General features: G+C 36.6%; 1 protein-coding gene across 1 annotated transcript in view; it reads left to right on the top strand.

Moving 5' to 3' along the window:
• Nucleotides 1–15,744, top strand: part of WDFY3 (WD repeat and FYVE domain containing 3) — a 245,607-nt gene that overhangs the window by 178,494 nt on the left and 51,369 nt on the right. Inside the window, exons 42-46 of the mRNA XM_006885255.1 lie at nt 1,400–1,453; nt 4,179–4,347; nt 8,170–8,333; nt 13,509–13,657; nt 15,234–15,354. Coding sequence (XP_006885317.1) covers nt 1,400–1,453; nt 4,179–4,347; nt 8,170–8,333; nt 13,509–13,657; nt 15,234–15,354 — 657 coding nt within the window. The remainder of the gene's footprint in view (nt 1–1,399; nt 1,454–4,178; nt 4,348–8,169; nt 8,334–13,508; nt 13,658–15,233; nt 15,355–15,744) is intronic.

Below are 15,744 nucleotides of genomic sequence, written 5' to 3' on the forward strand. Positions count from 1 at the left end.
CTTGTAAATCCATAATGTTTTCTGTAAAAGTCAAGTTGATTACAAATTTGTTTCTAGTCAGTATCGAGTAACTGCTTCACACTAGTCATAATCAAGTAACTGCTTCACACTAGTCATTATCGAGTAACTGCTTCACACTCAGTCTTACTCTCCCAGCTCATCGGCTTCAGTTCACAGCAGCTGTCATCAGGTTTCCAAGGCTGTAAATGTCCATGAGAGCAGGCTGCCCATCTTCTGAGGAGTCGCTGGTGGAATTGAACCACTGGAAACTCAGTCTTTGGGTTAGAATTTCAGCTCCCCATGAATCATGCCACTAGAGCATCCCTAAATGACAGCTCAGTTCTTTAAAAAGGAATATATATATATATATTTTTTTTTTAAAAAACCCAAAACAAAAACCAACCCCCATTGCTATCAAGTAAAATCTAACTTATAATGACCCTGTAAGATAAAATTGACTCAGAGGATTTCCAAAACTTTTAAGTCTTTACAGAAGCAGACAGCCTCCTCATTTGTCTTCTGCAGAGCAACTGTTGGATCCAAAATACTGGCCTTTCAGTTAACAGCTGGATACTTTAATATTGTGCCACCACGGCCATTTTAATATTTAATATTGTGTCACCAGGGCCACTTTCTTCAAAAAAATACTCTACAGAGTTTTGGTTTAGAAGCTGATCTTGCAGTCTGCCATCTGCTTTCATCTTTCCTGGGATTTTTAACTGTGAAAAGTGATAAGGGAAATAGGTCTGGAACTTTTGGAGAGGTTTTTTTGTGATCTAGACTAGGATATCGTAGGTAATACTTCAAACCAGTAAGTACACCACAAAACAAAATAGCTGGGGGATACTACCACATTAAGTTCTGTTACCCAAAATTCAGATATTTTGCTTACAAAAGTCTTATCAAGAGTTGCCTAAAAATCATCTGTGACAGTAGTGGCTTATATAGGAGGTGGTGTCTGTGTTATTTTTATGGATTTGTCTTGTTAAGTAGGTCTGAGAATGTTAGGATATTTAAGGTTTAAAATTAGGTAACTGAAAAAATAATTGCAAAGGGAGCTCTGGTGGCCTAGTGGCAAAAAAGCTGCACTGCAATCCCAGAGGTGCGCAGTTCGAATCTACCAGATGCTCTGCTGGAGAAGGAGGGGCAATGTCCTCCTCCTGTACCAGTCAGATCTGATTTGACGGTACACACACACACACAAAATAATAAAATAGTTTAAAAAATAATAATAATTGCAAGATGAAAAGTTATTATTTCATGCAGTTAGGATATGTCTGTTTTCTTTGAGTGAATATATTGTCCATTCTCAAGAAAAGTTTTTACTGTTGTATTCTTCTTTAAGTTGTTTTTTGGTTTTGTTTTGCTGATGTGTCTACACTTAATACCCTGTTTTCAGTCTGAGGTCCCAAGTAAACAGCCTGAGCCACCCGATGATAGCAGTCCTCAAAAGGTAAAATACATATTCCCAAAAGAGAATGCAAAATACTTGCAGTTTCTCTAGTGCATGGTAGACTAGACTGACTAAAAAGATTGGCTTCAGTCTGCTCTTTCTGTCCAGTCCTTGGGATTTAAACGGTGGTTTCATTCATGCTGAGAGGTGTACCTCTTCCCTGTTTCTTAGCTTCCTTCTAATGAACTCTTTCTTGGGGCTCTATGCTACTCACTAACAGGCTGAGTTTTTGCTGCTCTCACTATAAAATGTCTATCGTTTCACACATAAACTAACAAATTCAGAGGCATGTTAGTAATGGGCAGTCTGACAAGGTCACCTCTTTCTCCCCCTCAGTTATTCATGTCATTCCTTGAGAATCTGAAGAGAGTGCATTTTTGCAAAAGAAAACAAGTCCTCTGAAAATTATTTTTCTTTCAGGAAGAACAGAAACTTCATTGAGTTGGCAGTATGATCACTTTTTTTGTTTCCATTAATATAAAGTATATAACTTTTTTCAGTGTCCAGAAAGATTCTTTAGTTTTTAAAAATATTTTCATATTAAAGATTTGATTCTGTATACATAGTTCTTAAGAACCAAAAATGTACCCAGAGTTACTGAGAGGAAAATGCTTGTACTTGAAGTTTAAATATGTCTATGAAGTCAGGAAGCAAGCAGACGCAGCCTCACATCTATTAATCCATTGTCTTGCCCATCACTAACTATGCTTTCATCTTTTTAAAAATAAATAAGGTTGAATTAATAATTAAAATTAACACACTTCTAGGAATTGTTATGATACAAAGTTAATAACTTTTTTAAATGTAATGCTCTTATTAGTTCGCCCATTAGATTTTCTCTTGCATAGTAGAGATACTTTTTAAAAATTGTTTTAATACTTTCATCTAACAGTTTTAAGTTTCCCTTTGCTGTGTGTCAGTCCTCTGGTAGCTGACAGCTATCTTCATTCTTTGGCTCTGTATGTGGAGCTAAAAAGGGTCATATGATTTCATTTTGGCTCTTTTTTGTTTCAATTCAAAACTTGTTTCAACATTTCAGCCTAAATGTCTAAATATTCCATTCTGGAAAGTTGCTTTCTGCTTTAGTTAGAATTCATTAAAATAAAAATATATGTATCAGTTTAAAAACTCTATGCCTGTCAAATTAAAACCAAGTTTTCAAAGACTGTAAATTGCATGGGAGAAGATGGTCTTTCTCCCACAGAGCCGCTGGCAAATGTGAACAGCCTGCAAGTTGGCTTAGACAGCCAGAAATTAAAAGAGGGATTGGTTTTGAGAATAAGCCTCACACAATTGTTAGGACTGTTGTTGCCGGTTGCTGTCAAGTTGAGCACAACTGATAGTGACCTTGTGAACAAAGATCTGAACCCTGTCCTGTCTTTTAACGTCTTCATCATGTTGACATAGGTCAGGAAACAGACTGGAAATTAGGAAATCTTGTGTTCTGAAATTAATAAATAGGTGATACATAGGAGTAGAAAAGAAATTCTGACAAGGTCTCAGTTAATAGTCTGGAAGCATAATATTCCCTAGAAAAAGCTCCGCTTTTGCTCTTAACCCTGCTACTGAATGCAGGAAACCCACGCACATTATAGAAGCAAAACTGGTTTCTTATATCCATGTGATTTGTTTATGTGTAAATATTCTAGACTAGTGTTTGACCAAAGCCTAGCCAAGGTGAAGAATAAAATTAACTATCCCAATAGGACAGAGAAAATAATGTTTAGAAAGGAATATTTTTAAGACATATTTCAAATTTCATTGTTTTCATTTTTGTTAACTCAAAATCTGAATGTAATTCTGATTGAGGAAGCTGACTAGATTATTCCCTCAATGGTTTTAAATGTTATAGAATATTTTCAACCTTAATTTCTCATTGAATGTATTAAAAAGGGGGAAAATCCTTAGGTTATTTAGTACTTGATATATTCTTGAGTCATGTAACAAAAATATTTTCTGTGACATTTCTAGATAATGAATTTTTTTCAAAATGGATTTATATGTGTATGCTTATCATATTCATTTTGCTTGCTTATTGATCATAATCTTTGATCAAGTTTATTGATCATATTCTTGTGCATAAATTCTTCATGAGAATTCTTTAGCCCGAGGTACCAGCTGTAGTAACAGACATCTGGGCTGAAACTTGTGAACTCCAGTTTGGATCCGACCTTTCAGAAGGATCCGAGAAGGATTGGGTCATTTCCAGAGTTCCAGCAAACCTGGGAAAAGGGAATGAGAACACTTCGGAGATACTACTTCCAAGATCTGAAGCATCCATTCATACAGATTGTTCCTCTGACTGGATACACCTTTAAACCTGACCAGCTTCTCTTGAAACTCTCCTCAGACTAGACATACATGTGTTTTATGCTCCAGTCTCTCCAGCAGTGGGCCTTCTCTTTACCACATGGGAGGGTTTCTGACATGCAGTGTGAGTGGACTGTACTAGTGTAAAAGCTGGGTTTGGACCAGGAATTATTCACTTCTCATTTGGAAGAAGAAAACTGCTAATATTTTTGTTTTGTGTGTGTCTTCTAAAAAGTGGAATTTAAGACACAACATGCATCAGCCAAAAGTCTGTGAATTTACTGTCCATATATACAGTCTGTAAAAAGTCCCCTTTAAAAAGTAACACATAAAGAATTATTTGATGCTATATCTTTCATCAGAAAACTTTTCTTCTTTGGAGATCATTTTCTAAGCCCTTTTCTTTTGTTCTTAGAAACCTGCTCGATACAGAAGAGCTGTAAGTTATGACAGTAAAGAATACTACATGCGACTAGCATCTGGCAATCCCGCCATTGTCCAGGACACCATTGTAGAGAGTTCAGAAGGGGAAGCCGCCCAGCAGGAGCCAGAGCATGGTGAAGACACAATTGCCAAAGTCAAAGGTCAGCCTTCCTCCTCCATTTGGGTGAACATTCTGGGGCGTACTTTATTTTTTATGTGAAAACGTTGTTAGTAGGTACTATCAAGTATGATTCATAGCAACCCATTAAACAGCAGATCTAACTCTGGCCTGTCCTGTGCCATCCTCAACATCTGTAGCACTGGAGCCTGTAGCTGCCGTCATTGTGTCAGTCCATCTGATTGACGATCTTCCTCTCTTGCCAACCCTCCACCTTTCCAAGCATGGTGTTGGGCCAAGCTTAAAAGTAGTCATACATTTTATACCATCTCACCCTTCTTAAAAATTTATCTCTGTAGCAGAATTAGACTCACTTTTCTTTATTGTCTATGGATGAATGTAATGTATCTATTGTTGTTGTCGTTTGCGACTCATAGCAATCTATTAGCCTAATATTTTTCTAAAAAATTTATTTGACATTATTCCCATAGCACCTGCTTATTTTACGTTAACACTGTGATAATGGAATCATAAAATTAACTACTGAATGTGCCATTAGTGCATATTAGCCAAGAGTTGGAATAATCCCCTTTATCCTTTGAAGTTGACAGGGATTATCCCAAATCCAAATCTCTTTAAGAGTTTAGTAGAATATACATGAGATTATTAATTATATGAGAATGGCCATGGATTTTGATTCTGTATTTTTTTACATATGTTTACCCTTAGCTGAAAATGCTTCCTTCTTCTCCCTACAACTTAACCATGTTCTCTACCCATCTGGAAACTTTGCTGAAATATCAGACCAGTCTTTTCTAATTCTCTTGCAACTCCTCTGTTCACAAGCTGAATTTTGCTTGTCTCTCTGTTCTAGTAATAGCAGTGATAAGTTCGTCTGCTTTGAAGTTGATCGCTATTTAACTTAAGATTTTCTCAGTGCCGCAGCAGTTTTTTTTATATTATAGTCTTTAGCACATGATTAGCACAAAATTAGAATTCATTCTGATGAATTAATGAATGAATCTATAGTTAAGCATTTTAATGACTGATGTGATATAGATTCAAAAGTTTTGTCATATAAATAAAATTACTCGATGTCAAGAAAATAAAAATCCTCACCACTAACCAACATGTTGGATGGGGAAAGGATTGAGACTGTCCATGACTTCATCTTAGTTGGATCCACAGTCAGTACACTTGGTACCAGCAGTCAGGAGATCAGGAAACATATTGCACTGGGAAAGTTAGTAGCCTGGAACCTCCCCACATCATTGAGGGGTAATGAATGTCAGTTTGAGGGACTAAAGTGTGCCTGATTCAGGCCATGATCTTTCTAGTCACTATTTATCTGAGCGCTGGAGAGTGCATAAGGATGACAAAAGAGCTGTAGTGTTGGAGATGAGTGCTGAAGATCCCGTGGACTGCCCAAAGAACACACACATATGTCTTGGAGAAGATGCAGCCAGAGTGCTCCTTGGAGGCAACAATGATGAAACTTTGTCTCACATACTTTGGGCATGTTGCTCGGAGAGGTTAGGTGGAGAGGGACATCATACTTGGGAAGGTGGAGGGATGACAAAACGACTGCCTCAACCAGGTGGGTTGATGTGATGACTGAGGCAATGGACTTGAGTGTTTCAGAAACCATGAGGATGGAATAGGATAGGACATGGTTTAGATGAATTGTTCATAGGGTCACTGTGAGTTGTTGTATTCAGCATAACAGCACCTACCAATATAAATAAAATTGTAGTTTGCAAGTTAGTATCTGTAAAATAATAGAAACTAGAGATCTGATTTTATGGATTTTTTTAAAAATAGCAGTATATAATTGACGACAACAACAACAAAACTATACTCCTAATTTGTGTGCAGTGTTTCCTCTTTTTATAATCTACCTATTCTTTCTCTTATGGCTGGGACAGAAAAAATCATGCATACTGGCTATAGATTTTCAGAAAATTCTTGAAAATTTCAGTAGTTTAACACAGTTTGAACCTTCATTTTTAAATGTTGCATGAGTCAAACTACTGAGATATATTCAAAGTTGTAGTTACTGAATATAAGCCTACATTGATGAATTCTACAAGGTAGTCACTTGACATAAATTTAGATAATTGGTCCTTAATTTCTCAGGAATTCATTTTCTAGTTGAGCCTAAAACAAACCTCAGAAATACACCACAGATATTAGTGCCCATCCTGCTATTGCTGTTACTGTTGGGTACCTTCCAGTGACTGATTGATAGTGACTCTGGTTCCAGAACAAAGCCCTCCCCAACCCTGTACCATCCTTGTAGTCACTGCTGTGTTGAAGCGCTTGTTGCAGACACTGTATGGCATGGCCTTGTTGAGGGTCCTCCCCTCTTTTTCTGACTTTTCCAAGAATGATGTCCTTTTCCAAGGACTCGACCCTCCTGAAAACATGCCCAAAATATAGGAGATAAAGTCTCAACGTCCTTGCCCGGAAGGAGTACCTTAACCACCCTTCTTCCCTGACAGACTCATTTGTTCTTTTGGCAGTCCATAGTATATTCATTACACATTGCTAGCACCACAATTCAAGAGCCTAAACTCTTCAGTTTTCCTTATTCTTTGCATAACTTGGACTTACATGTGAAGGAACTGAAAAAAAAAAAAAAAGGCTTTGGCCAAGCACAACTTAATCTTTAAAGTGAGATCCTCACTCTTGTAAAGCACTGATAGATAATTGACAGCAGATTTGCATTGCTGATGGTACAACTTCTTCTTATTGTTATACGGGTCATAATGACCTTATGAACAAGAAATCTGAACACCGTCCTATCCTGTGTCATCATCATCATCATATCTGACACACTTGAGCCCATTGCTATAGTCCTGTGTCAGTCAATATCATTGAAGGTCTTTCTCTCTTTCACTGACCTTCCACCTTTCTAAGCATGATACCATTTCTAAGGAATTGTCTCTCCTAGCAAAATGACCAAAATTCCATCACCCTTGCTCTAAAAAGCACTAACTGCCCCTTTTCCAAGACGTATCTGGTTGTTCTTTTTTGTTAGTCCTCTTCTCCAGCACCACAGTGCAAAGGCATCAGTTCTGTCGTACTTCATTGCCCAGCTCTCAGATGCATACCAAGTGATTGAAAAGACCATGGCTTAAGTCAGGTGCACCTTGGTCTTCAAGATTACATCATTGCTCCTCAGTAATTTGGAGAGGTCTCTCATGATACAACTAATGAATGGTAATTTAATGAATTGTGGAATTTAGAGTATATTTTGAATGCATCCTATACTTTGGTGTCTCGCTTGATGTTATCACTTGATCATTTCATCTCCTATAATTATCAGTAAAGTTATCAAAATGTTGACATTTTATTAATCTGAAAATCAAATTATTTGTCCTATATTATAGATAATTCTATTCTTGTTAATTATGACCTGACAGTTTGACCACATTTCATTCATGTAAGGACCATATAGCTACTTGTGAAATAAGCCTTTTGATGGCTTCAGAATGCCCTCCAAGTAGGTCTGTTCTCTTTATAACTTTTTTATAACTTCCTCTTTACTTTTTAATTTCTACAAGTAATTGACCACTTATCCACTCATGGTCCTCCTCAGTAATAGCTATCCATGGTCCCATTCATGCTTTCCATTAATTATGCCAAGCTCTGTTTTTGTCATCATCGTCTGGTGCTTTACTTTTTTTTCATCTGATACTTTTCAAGAACGTATTCTATATTATTCACGAAGCAAAGCACTTTACATGAATTATCTCGTTTCTTCCTCTAATAACGCTTTTCTGGATATAGGATTCTGACCTGAAACTGCTTCACCAAATGGCATTCACTAAGTCACGGAGCCATCTCCATTATTTTACCATAGGTCTCGTCAAGCCTCCTCTGAAGCGCTCTCGCTCTGCCCCTGATGGAGGAGATGAGGAGAACCAGGAGCAGCTCCAGGACCAGATTGCTGAGGGAGCCTCCATAGAAGAAGAGGAGAAGACAGACAATGCAACTCTCCTGCGCTTGTTGGAGGAAGGAGAAAAGGTACTGTGTTTAAAAAAGGATTCTGTTGAAGTGATGTCTGCCAAATTGCAAGACAAATTGATCAGATCTGGTGGTTGCAGATAAATTGTTTTAGCCTCTAATAAAATGTAGTATTAAGCCATCTTTCTACTCACTACTTCCAATAGCCACCTATAAGCAGCTTCAACAAAATCTATACTGTCCCCTCAAGGCTTGTGTCTGACACAGGCTCTCACACTTGCCTTGATTTCATTTTGCTCCCACAGCGTCCCGACCACGCTGGTGTCTCCAGGCTCACAGCCTTGTCACCAGAGCTCCTGCAGCATCCTATGGCTTACATTTGCCAAGGTAGTTCTTTGGTGTGCTCTCTCTCACACTTTCTGCATCTTCTACTCTTCTGCTTCACCTAAGTAGGTTATTCTTTCCTAGCAACTCTCATTTGAAATAAACCTAGATGTCTTTAAGACATGGAAGTTTCCCTGCAGTACGTTGTCATCTCAGGCTTGGTTAGATCTCTCTCTGCTATGCTTATATTATTCCTGTTTATATCATTTTATCAGATCATATGTCTTAATATATCTGCCCATAAATAATGAGGTACTGCTTCTTATTCCTATCCAAACCGAATACCTTATACTGTTGTCACCTAACAGCTACACAGTCAGTCTTTGAATGATGAAAGGACTGGTTGAATAAATAAAAGAATGAATGCATAAACTGTCACATTTTTAAAGGATGTTCTTTTTTTGCCTATAATACTACATCTTTGTAAAAAGTTTAAGATCTTAGTGATTAAAATATACTAACCAGAAATTAAAGTCTAGATAGTATATACAGCTCTATTAATCAGTATGGCCTGCTTGGTCATAATGATATTCTAAAAATGAAATATCTGTAACTATCCCAGAACATGAGATCTAAAGGGAAGGCTTCTGGATTCTTGACAAAGTTCTATTTCTTTCTTTCTTTTTTTTTTTTTTTACATTTGTAAGAATGATATTTATTATTAAAACAACTGATTTTTTAAGACTTTACAGAACTTTACATTTCATGAAATGGAATTAATATCATAATTGCAAAAGGCTCATAATCCATTATATCACTGGTTCAATTAGGATCTTCATATTTGGAATCTACCTTGACTCTACTCTATGTGCTGCTTCCTTCATGAATTTTCATCAGTATCCTTTTCTATACTAAACTAATCATAAATCTAATAGCTTCCAATGTGTCCTATAAGTCCTTATTTTATTCCATATCTCTATTTCATAATTTCATAACAACCCAAAAATACTTAAGTGACTGTCAATGAATATTTGGTTATTGGACTTCAAACAATTTATTCTTCTTCAAGGATTATATTTGCTTTTAATTAATTTAAATGTAAATCATAATAATCACATTTTTATCTCATCTGTTCACATGAAAAGTGACTACTACATAGGAAGCAGAATTTTACAACTTTTTTTTTGTAAGTTTACAGGTTTCATTTATTGGGGTGGAAATATTTATTTCACATTCGATTTAACACATTTTACACTTCTGGGATTTCACAGAATGTTTACAAAATAACCTGGCTTCATAGACAATCACTGATAGGTTGCATGAATGATACCAATTACGTGTGTACAACTTTTATATTCATATTCTTGACATTAAAGCATGTAATGACTTTTGAGTAGAGTTATATGTGAATTTATAAAAATGTGTTCCTTAAAAATATGTGTTTTGTATTCTTTATACCTGTTTAATAAAAATATGTGTTAGAGAAATCTTTTGCACAGCCAACTCAAATACACCAGCTGCTCTCTGAGAAAAACATGAGCAGTCAACTCCATTATGATCTACTGCCTCTGAAAACCCACTGGAAGAAAAAGACAAAGACGAAATAAAAAAAAAAATAACAACAAAAAAAAAAGGAAAAAATAAACTTAAAAAAAAAGAAAACCCACTGGAGGGTCAACCATGGCTCTGTTCTGACTCAGTGATACACCACAACAACAGATTAATAGCAATGCTGACATTTTAGAAGAATTAACTCCTTTGAACTGTGGTGTTGGAGAAAAATACTGAACATTCCATGGATAGCCAAAAGAACAAACAGATATGTTTTGGAGAGGGGACAGCCAGAATGCTTTTTGGAGGCAGGAATGATGAGGCTTTGCCTCACATACTTTGGGCATGCTGCTAGGAGGGGCTATTCCTTGGAAAGGGACATGAAGAGTGGAGGAGCTGTGAAGGTGAAGAAGTCCCTCAGCCAGGTGGATTGACACAATGACTGCTGCAGTGGGCTTTTGTGTGTCAGGAAGTGCGAGGATGGAGCAGGATAGAACAGGGTTCAGATCTTTTGTTCATAAGGTCACTATGAGTCATATTCGACTGGACGACATCTAAACAACAATAACATGTTAGATTTTGTTAGAAATGATCTTTTAATGACCTAACGGGGAGGAATGTAATGTCATGGCCTAACAACCTTGTTCAGAAGTGTGATTTAGACAGATGCATTGGTTTCCTTATTGTATATGTTTTATACTTTGTGATGAGATAGAGTCAAAATTTCTACCCATTTTGATAGTCTGAACTCATTCAAGTAATTAAGAAGTACTGGTAATAGCAAGTGACCAGAATAAAAATGTTGGTAAAAGAATCAACATAGAACTGCCAAAAATTCAAGCTGGAATCAGAAAAGGCTGTGCCAGATGGGTCTTTCCTGAATGCAGAGAATATCAGAAATGTTTACTTGTGTTTTAACTAGGCAAATGCATTCAACTATTTGATTAATAACAAATTATGTTAGGCTTCAAGAAAGAAGGAGCGTAAGGTGAGACCTTCTTCATTCGTATTTGGTGCATCTAATCTATTCTTAAAATGGTCTCTAAATTCAGATGCGATAAACTCAACATCAGATTTCGTCTTCTGTGGACTTATTTTAATTTTCAATAGCTTCAACTCCAACTATTCTGTTAATTTGTGGTGTGCTTCATAGTTGGCCCTTGGCCTTGTTCTCAGTAATGATGTTAAACTTTTCCTTTGTCTCTTTTCACATAGTTAATTTCTGTGTTTTTCATTCAGTAAGGTTATCATGAATAGCCACCTTTTTTAGAAAAAAAATATATATAATCTGTTGGTAATGATAATTGTGTGGTCACACAGTAAATATCCCATCCTGCTATCCATGTATTATTTTCACTATCTCTGTAAGGTAATATATTTCAATTCAGAGGTTCTATTTCATGATCTGAATATTAGTCACACAATGAGTATTTTTACCATTTCAGAGTCCTTTAAGCTATGCATTTATAAAATAAATGGTTTTTTGTTAAGTATATATTACCTTGTAATCAAGTTCTTTTTAAAGTGCATCAGGATTTCCCCTGAATCATGCTGCCCTTTTACTGAAATGGTTCAGATATGGCCATTAAGATTCACTTTCTTTGGTGTATTTTAGAAAATGTTTTCAAGTGCTTCCAGTTTTACAACTTTTCATTTCTCAAGGGCAGTTTTTTCTCTGTCTACCTTGAGCTTTAACAGTGCAGGAAATGGACTTGACATTTATTTGACATTTGTTTGACTTTGATTTAGTTGTTGATTTTTTTTTCTTTGACTCATGTTGAACTGAGTTTAAGCAAGAAAGGTTTTTGCTGAGAATTAGAGACTTCACTCTAGAAAGAAAACAATACTTACATTGAGAGATTAAACAGCTCCTTCCTTCTAAGAGGAAAATACAGTTTCTGCCAAGGTTGTCTTTTGACAATGGCTGACAGTCTGCCAGGCAGGCAGAATCCAGGTGGGGAGCAAATAGGGACAGATTTCATAGTCATAGTTCCAGGAGATGGTTTAAAAAAGAGAGATGTATGAGTTGACAAGAGAAAACTCCTAATTTCTAACTCATACTGTTTCAACTTTCATAACCCAGTGAGTTATTGTTGAAATTTACAAATAAAAACCTTGAGGCCCAGAGAAGTTAAGTAACTTGATAGATCATACATAGAACTGACAATCCATTCTGGGCAGCCAGGCTCTGCAGGCCTGTCTCACTCTGTCATCTTGCCTCAAAGAGGCATAATCCTGTTGCAATTTTTTTATATGTATCCCTCAGCTTCCTTTCCTGCCAGACTTCTTTTTCCCTATCTTTCCTTATGATTGCAAAGACCATAATGCAACATAGCACACTTGCATCTAGTTTTTGGTAAGCACTCTTTTTTTTTTTCTTTTTTTTTCAATTATATTTTATTAATTTTCATAAACATTTACAGAGATTTTGGGCTTCCACTCATTCATTGTTGCACTATTCTCTCTACCCTCCTCCCAGTTTGTTCTTGTCCAAATGCCACAGTGCTTGTCAAAGCCAGTTCTGATTAATCTTCTTTGTCAGTGTGTCCTTTGCCATTCCCTATCACTCCTCCCTGAGAGAGACTTCACCCTGAGTCATAAGGAAAAGGGGATGGCGTATTCTCTTAGCTACTTCCTGCTGAAAAGGGACGCTGTGGGTTTCAGGGTGAAGATCTTCTCTCACTACTCTAAAGGGCCCCTTTGGCAGTAGGAAACACATAGACTATTATGGAGATTGATTTTGGAATTTAGATGCACTCTTATTGATTGTGCTTGGCCGTACATGTTCATATCCTTGAAGATGTATCATGGGGGTGTTGCAACCTAGAAGACACAAATTTGACTAACAAGTTATAAGTACATGAGTCCAAAAATTATGGAAAAGTAAAAGAAAAGATTCTTTCATTGTTTTACAAACCCTCCCCCAGGTCCCCTCCACCATGTAGCCCTCGCTCTAGTCTCCTGTGATGACAGAAATACCCAGTTATATCTCTCTTTTAAACGGTTCTCTCCCTCCTTTGTTTCAGTGCAGTATACATTATTGAACCCATCTTGGTAAGCACTCTTAATATTTGCTGAGCTGGATGGACAAACTGGGTAGATGCATAGACTGGATGGGTGGATTTGCTCAAGTCCACTGCAAATCATGGTTGAAGTAATAGCTGATTCCTTTTAATCTGCTTAAACTCAGGTTTAACGTTCTTAGCTGAGGGGTTGTCACAATAGAGTAATTCCATGGTAAAATTCTTTGCCCATTAAAAACATGTTTAAAAAAAAAATTCTGCTTCTGTTACATAAAGTAGATTAAGTGGATTTTTTTAAAGGCTGTTATTAAGTGGATGTCCATCACTTCCTTTATAGATCCAACACATGTACCGCTGTGCTCGAGTCCAAGGCCTCGATACCAGTGAGGGGCTGCTGCTTTTTGGAAAAGAGCATTTTTATGTGATTGATGGATTTACAATGACAGCAACCAGGGAAATAAGAGATATTGAAACCTTACCTCCAAAGTAAGTAAATGAGTGAAGAGAAAGAAAGTACGTCTGTGTTTAGGAAAGAGAAATTATATTTAAAGAGTTCTTTTAATCCAAAAATGTTTTTGTAGTATTATTATCTTGTGTACTTCTGACATTACATATTTTTAAAAGTAATAATCATTTATTTCTAGCTATTAAAGAAAAGTCTTTGCCTTGTGTATCAGTTTAAAAACTAAAATATACTTTTGTGCTTGTGTGCATTCGTAGTATTAGATTGCAACTTAGTAAAATAGCAGTCTCTTAATTTATTCAGACTTTGTAATTTGTTCTTTTAAAAATTTTTTTTAAATTTGTTATTATTATTCATTTCAGTGAACATCTACAGAGATTTTGGAATTCCATTCATTCATTGTTGCACTTTTCTCCCCACCCATCCCACTCTCAGTTCGCTCCTCTCCTTGAAAAGCAAAAGACAAACTTCTTCATTGGTACACAATCCCCTCCCCCACCCCCACACGTCCCCACCCCCAGCCCAAGTATACTCCGCTCTGCAACCCTCATTCCAGACTCTTATGTAATTTGTTCTTAAAATTTCAGCACATACACTGAAGATGTGTTGTTTGGGGGGTTTTGTAAGCTTTTTCCTCTTCTGTTATTCTTGTTGTTGTTGTTATTGTGTACCATCGAGTCGGATCTGAGTGGCACTGGAGGAGATTGCCCCTCCTTCTCCAGCAGAGCATCTGATGGATTTGAACCTCACACCTTTTGGATTGCAGCACAGCTTTTTTGCGACTAGGCCACCAGAGCTCCATTTGAAGATGTATTGTTGTAGAGAATACTTCCCAATACTGTAACAGATGAAAGCATGGGACCCTGTTCTGAGTATCATAGAAGCATTGCTTCTGAAACACAAGCAAAGGTTAAATTTCATTCATGTTTGTTTTCTTCATCCAATCCTTTAATGAAATACTGATGGTAATAGAAAACTCAGAGGACAAACAAACCTAGAAGGATGACAAGAACCTTGAAATTTAGAAAGTCAGTAGGCCTCTCTCGCTAACATTTTGACCACCTAGCATCGTTGAAAGTTGGTATGGTCCCTCTAGTTCATTCTGGGAGAGATTTCAAATTCTGTCCTATGTAGTTATCTGTACCTGTTAATTGCTTAGGCAACAATCAACCCCACAGTAATGCCTCCTTTCAAGGGACCCTTCCTCCCTTCAGAAATACTGAAAATTCTATTTTATAACTGTTGGTATAAAAATTAACATGTTAATATTCCATATTAAAATTTATTCTTTTGCTAAAAATGTTTGTTTTCTTCTGGTTCAGATAAAGTAATGAGGACCCTAAAAGTACCACGTGGATAAATTAGCTCTCACCATAACATTGAGAGTTTTAAAATTGTGTTCACTAATAGATCCTGCCTTCTCCACATAGCTAGCAAATGATTATTTTAATGGTGGTTTTGGCCTTTTTAAAACTTCATATTCTCATCTATTATTCCCTCACTCTTTATTCCATTGTTAGAAATAACACATCCTTTGTTGGGCAGTGAATTTATTGGCTGTGTTTGTGTTTTTCTCCTTTCTCTCTTGGCTGCATGTAGTATGCATGAGCCAATTATCCCTCGAGGAGCCAGGCAAGGCCCCAGTCAACTCAAGAGAACCTGTAGCATTTTTGCATATGAAGATATCAAGGAAGTTCACAAAAGGAGATATCTCCTGCAGGTGAGGTGATTTCATACTAAAGTTTTTGTCTTGTTGCTTTATGCAAACAATGTATTATTTTTAAAACTAGTACAGGAGGAGAAACAGTTGTAAGCACACCCTAGTGATTGGAACATGGAATGTGAGAACCATGAATGTAGGAAAATTAGAAATTGTTAAGAAAGAAATGGAACGCATAAATATTGACATATTAGGCATTGCAGAAATGAGATGGACTGGCATGGGGCATTTTGAGTTAGATGACCATATGATATATTACTCTCGAAATGAAAAGACAAGGAAAAATGGGGTTACCTTCATAGTAAAAAAAGTAATTTCTAGATCCAGCTTGAAGTACAACATCGTGAGTGACAGGATTATATCCATACGCTTACAAGGAAGTCCAGTGAA

The sequence above is a fragment of the Elephantulus edwardii genome, unplaced genomic scaffold, assembly GCF_000299155.1.
Source record: "Elephantulus edwardii isolate Elephantulus edwardi_28Jun2011 unplaced genomic scaffold, EleEdw1.0 scaffold00042, whole genome shotgun sequence".
Lineage (NCBI taxonomy): Eukaryota > Metazoa > Chordata > Mammalia > Macroscelidea > Macroscelididae > Elephantulus > Elephantulus edwardii.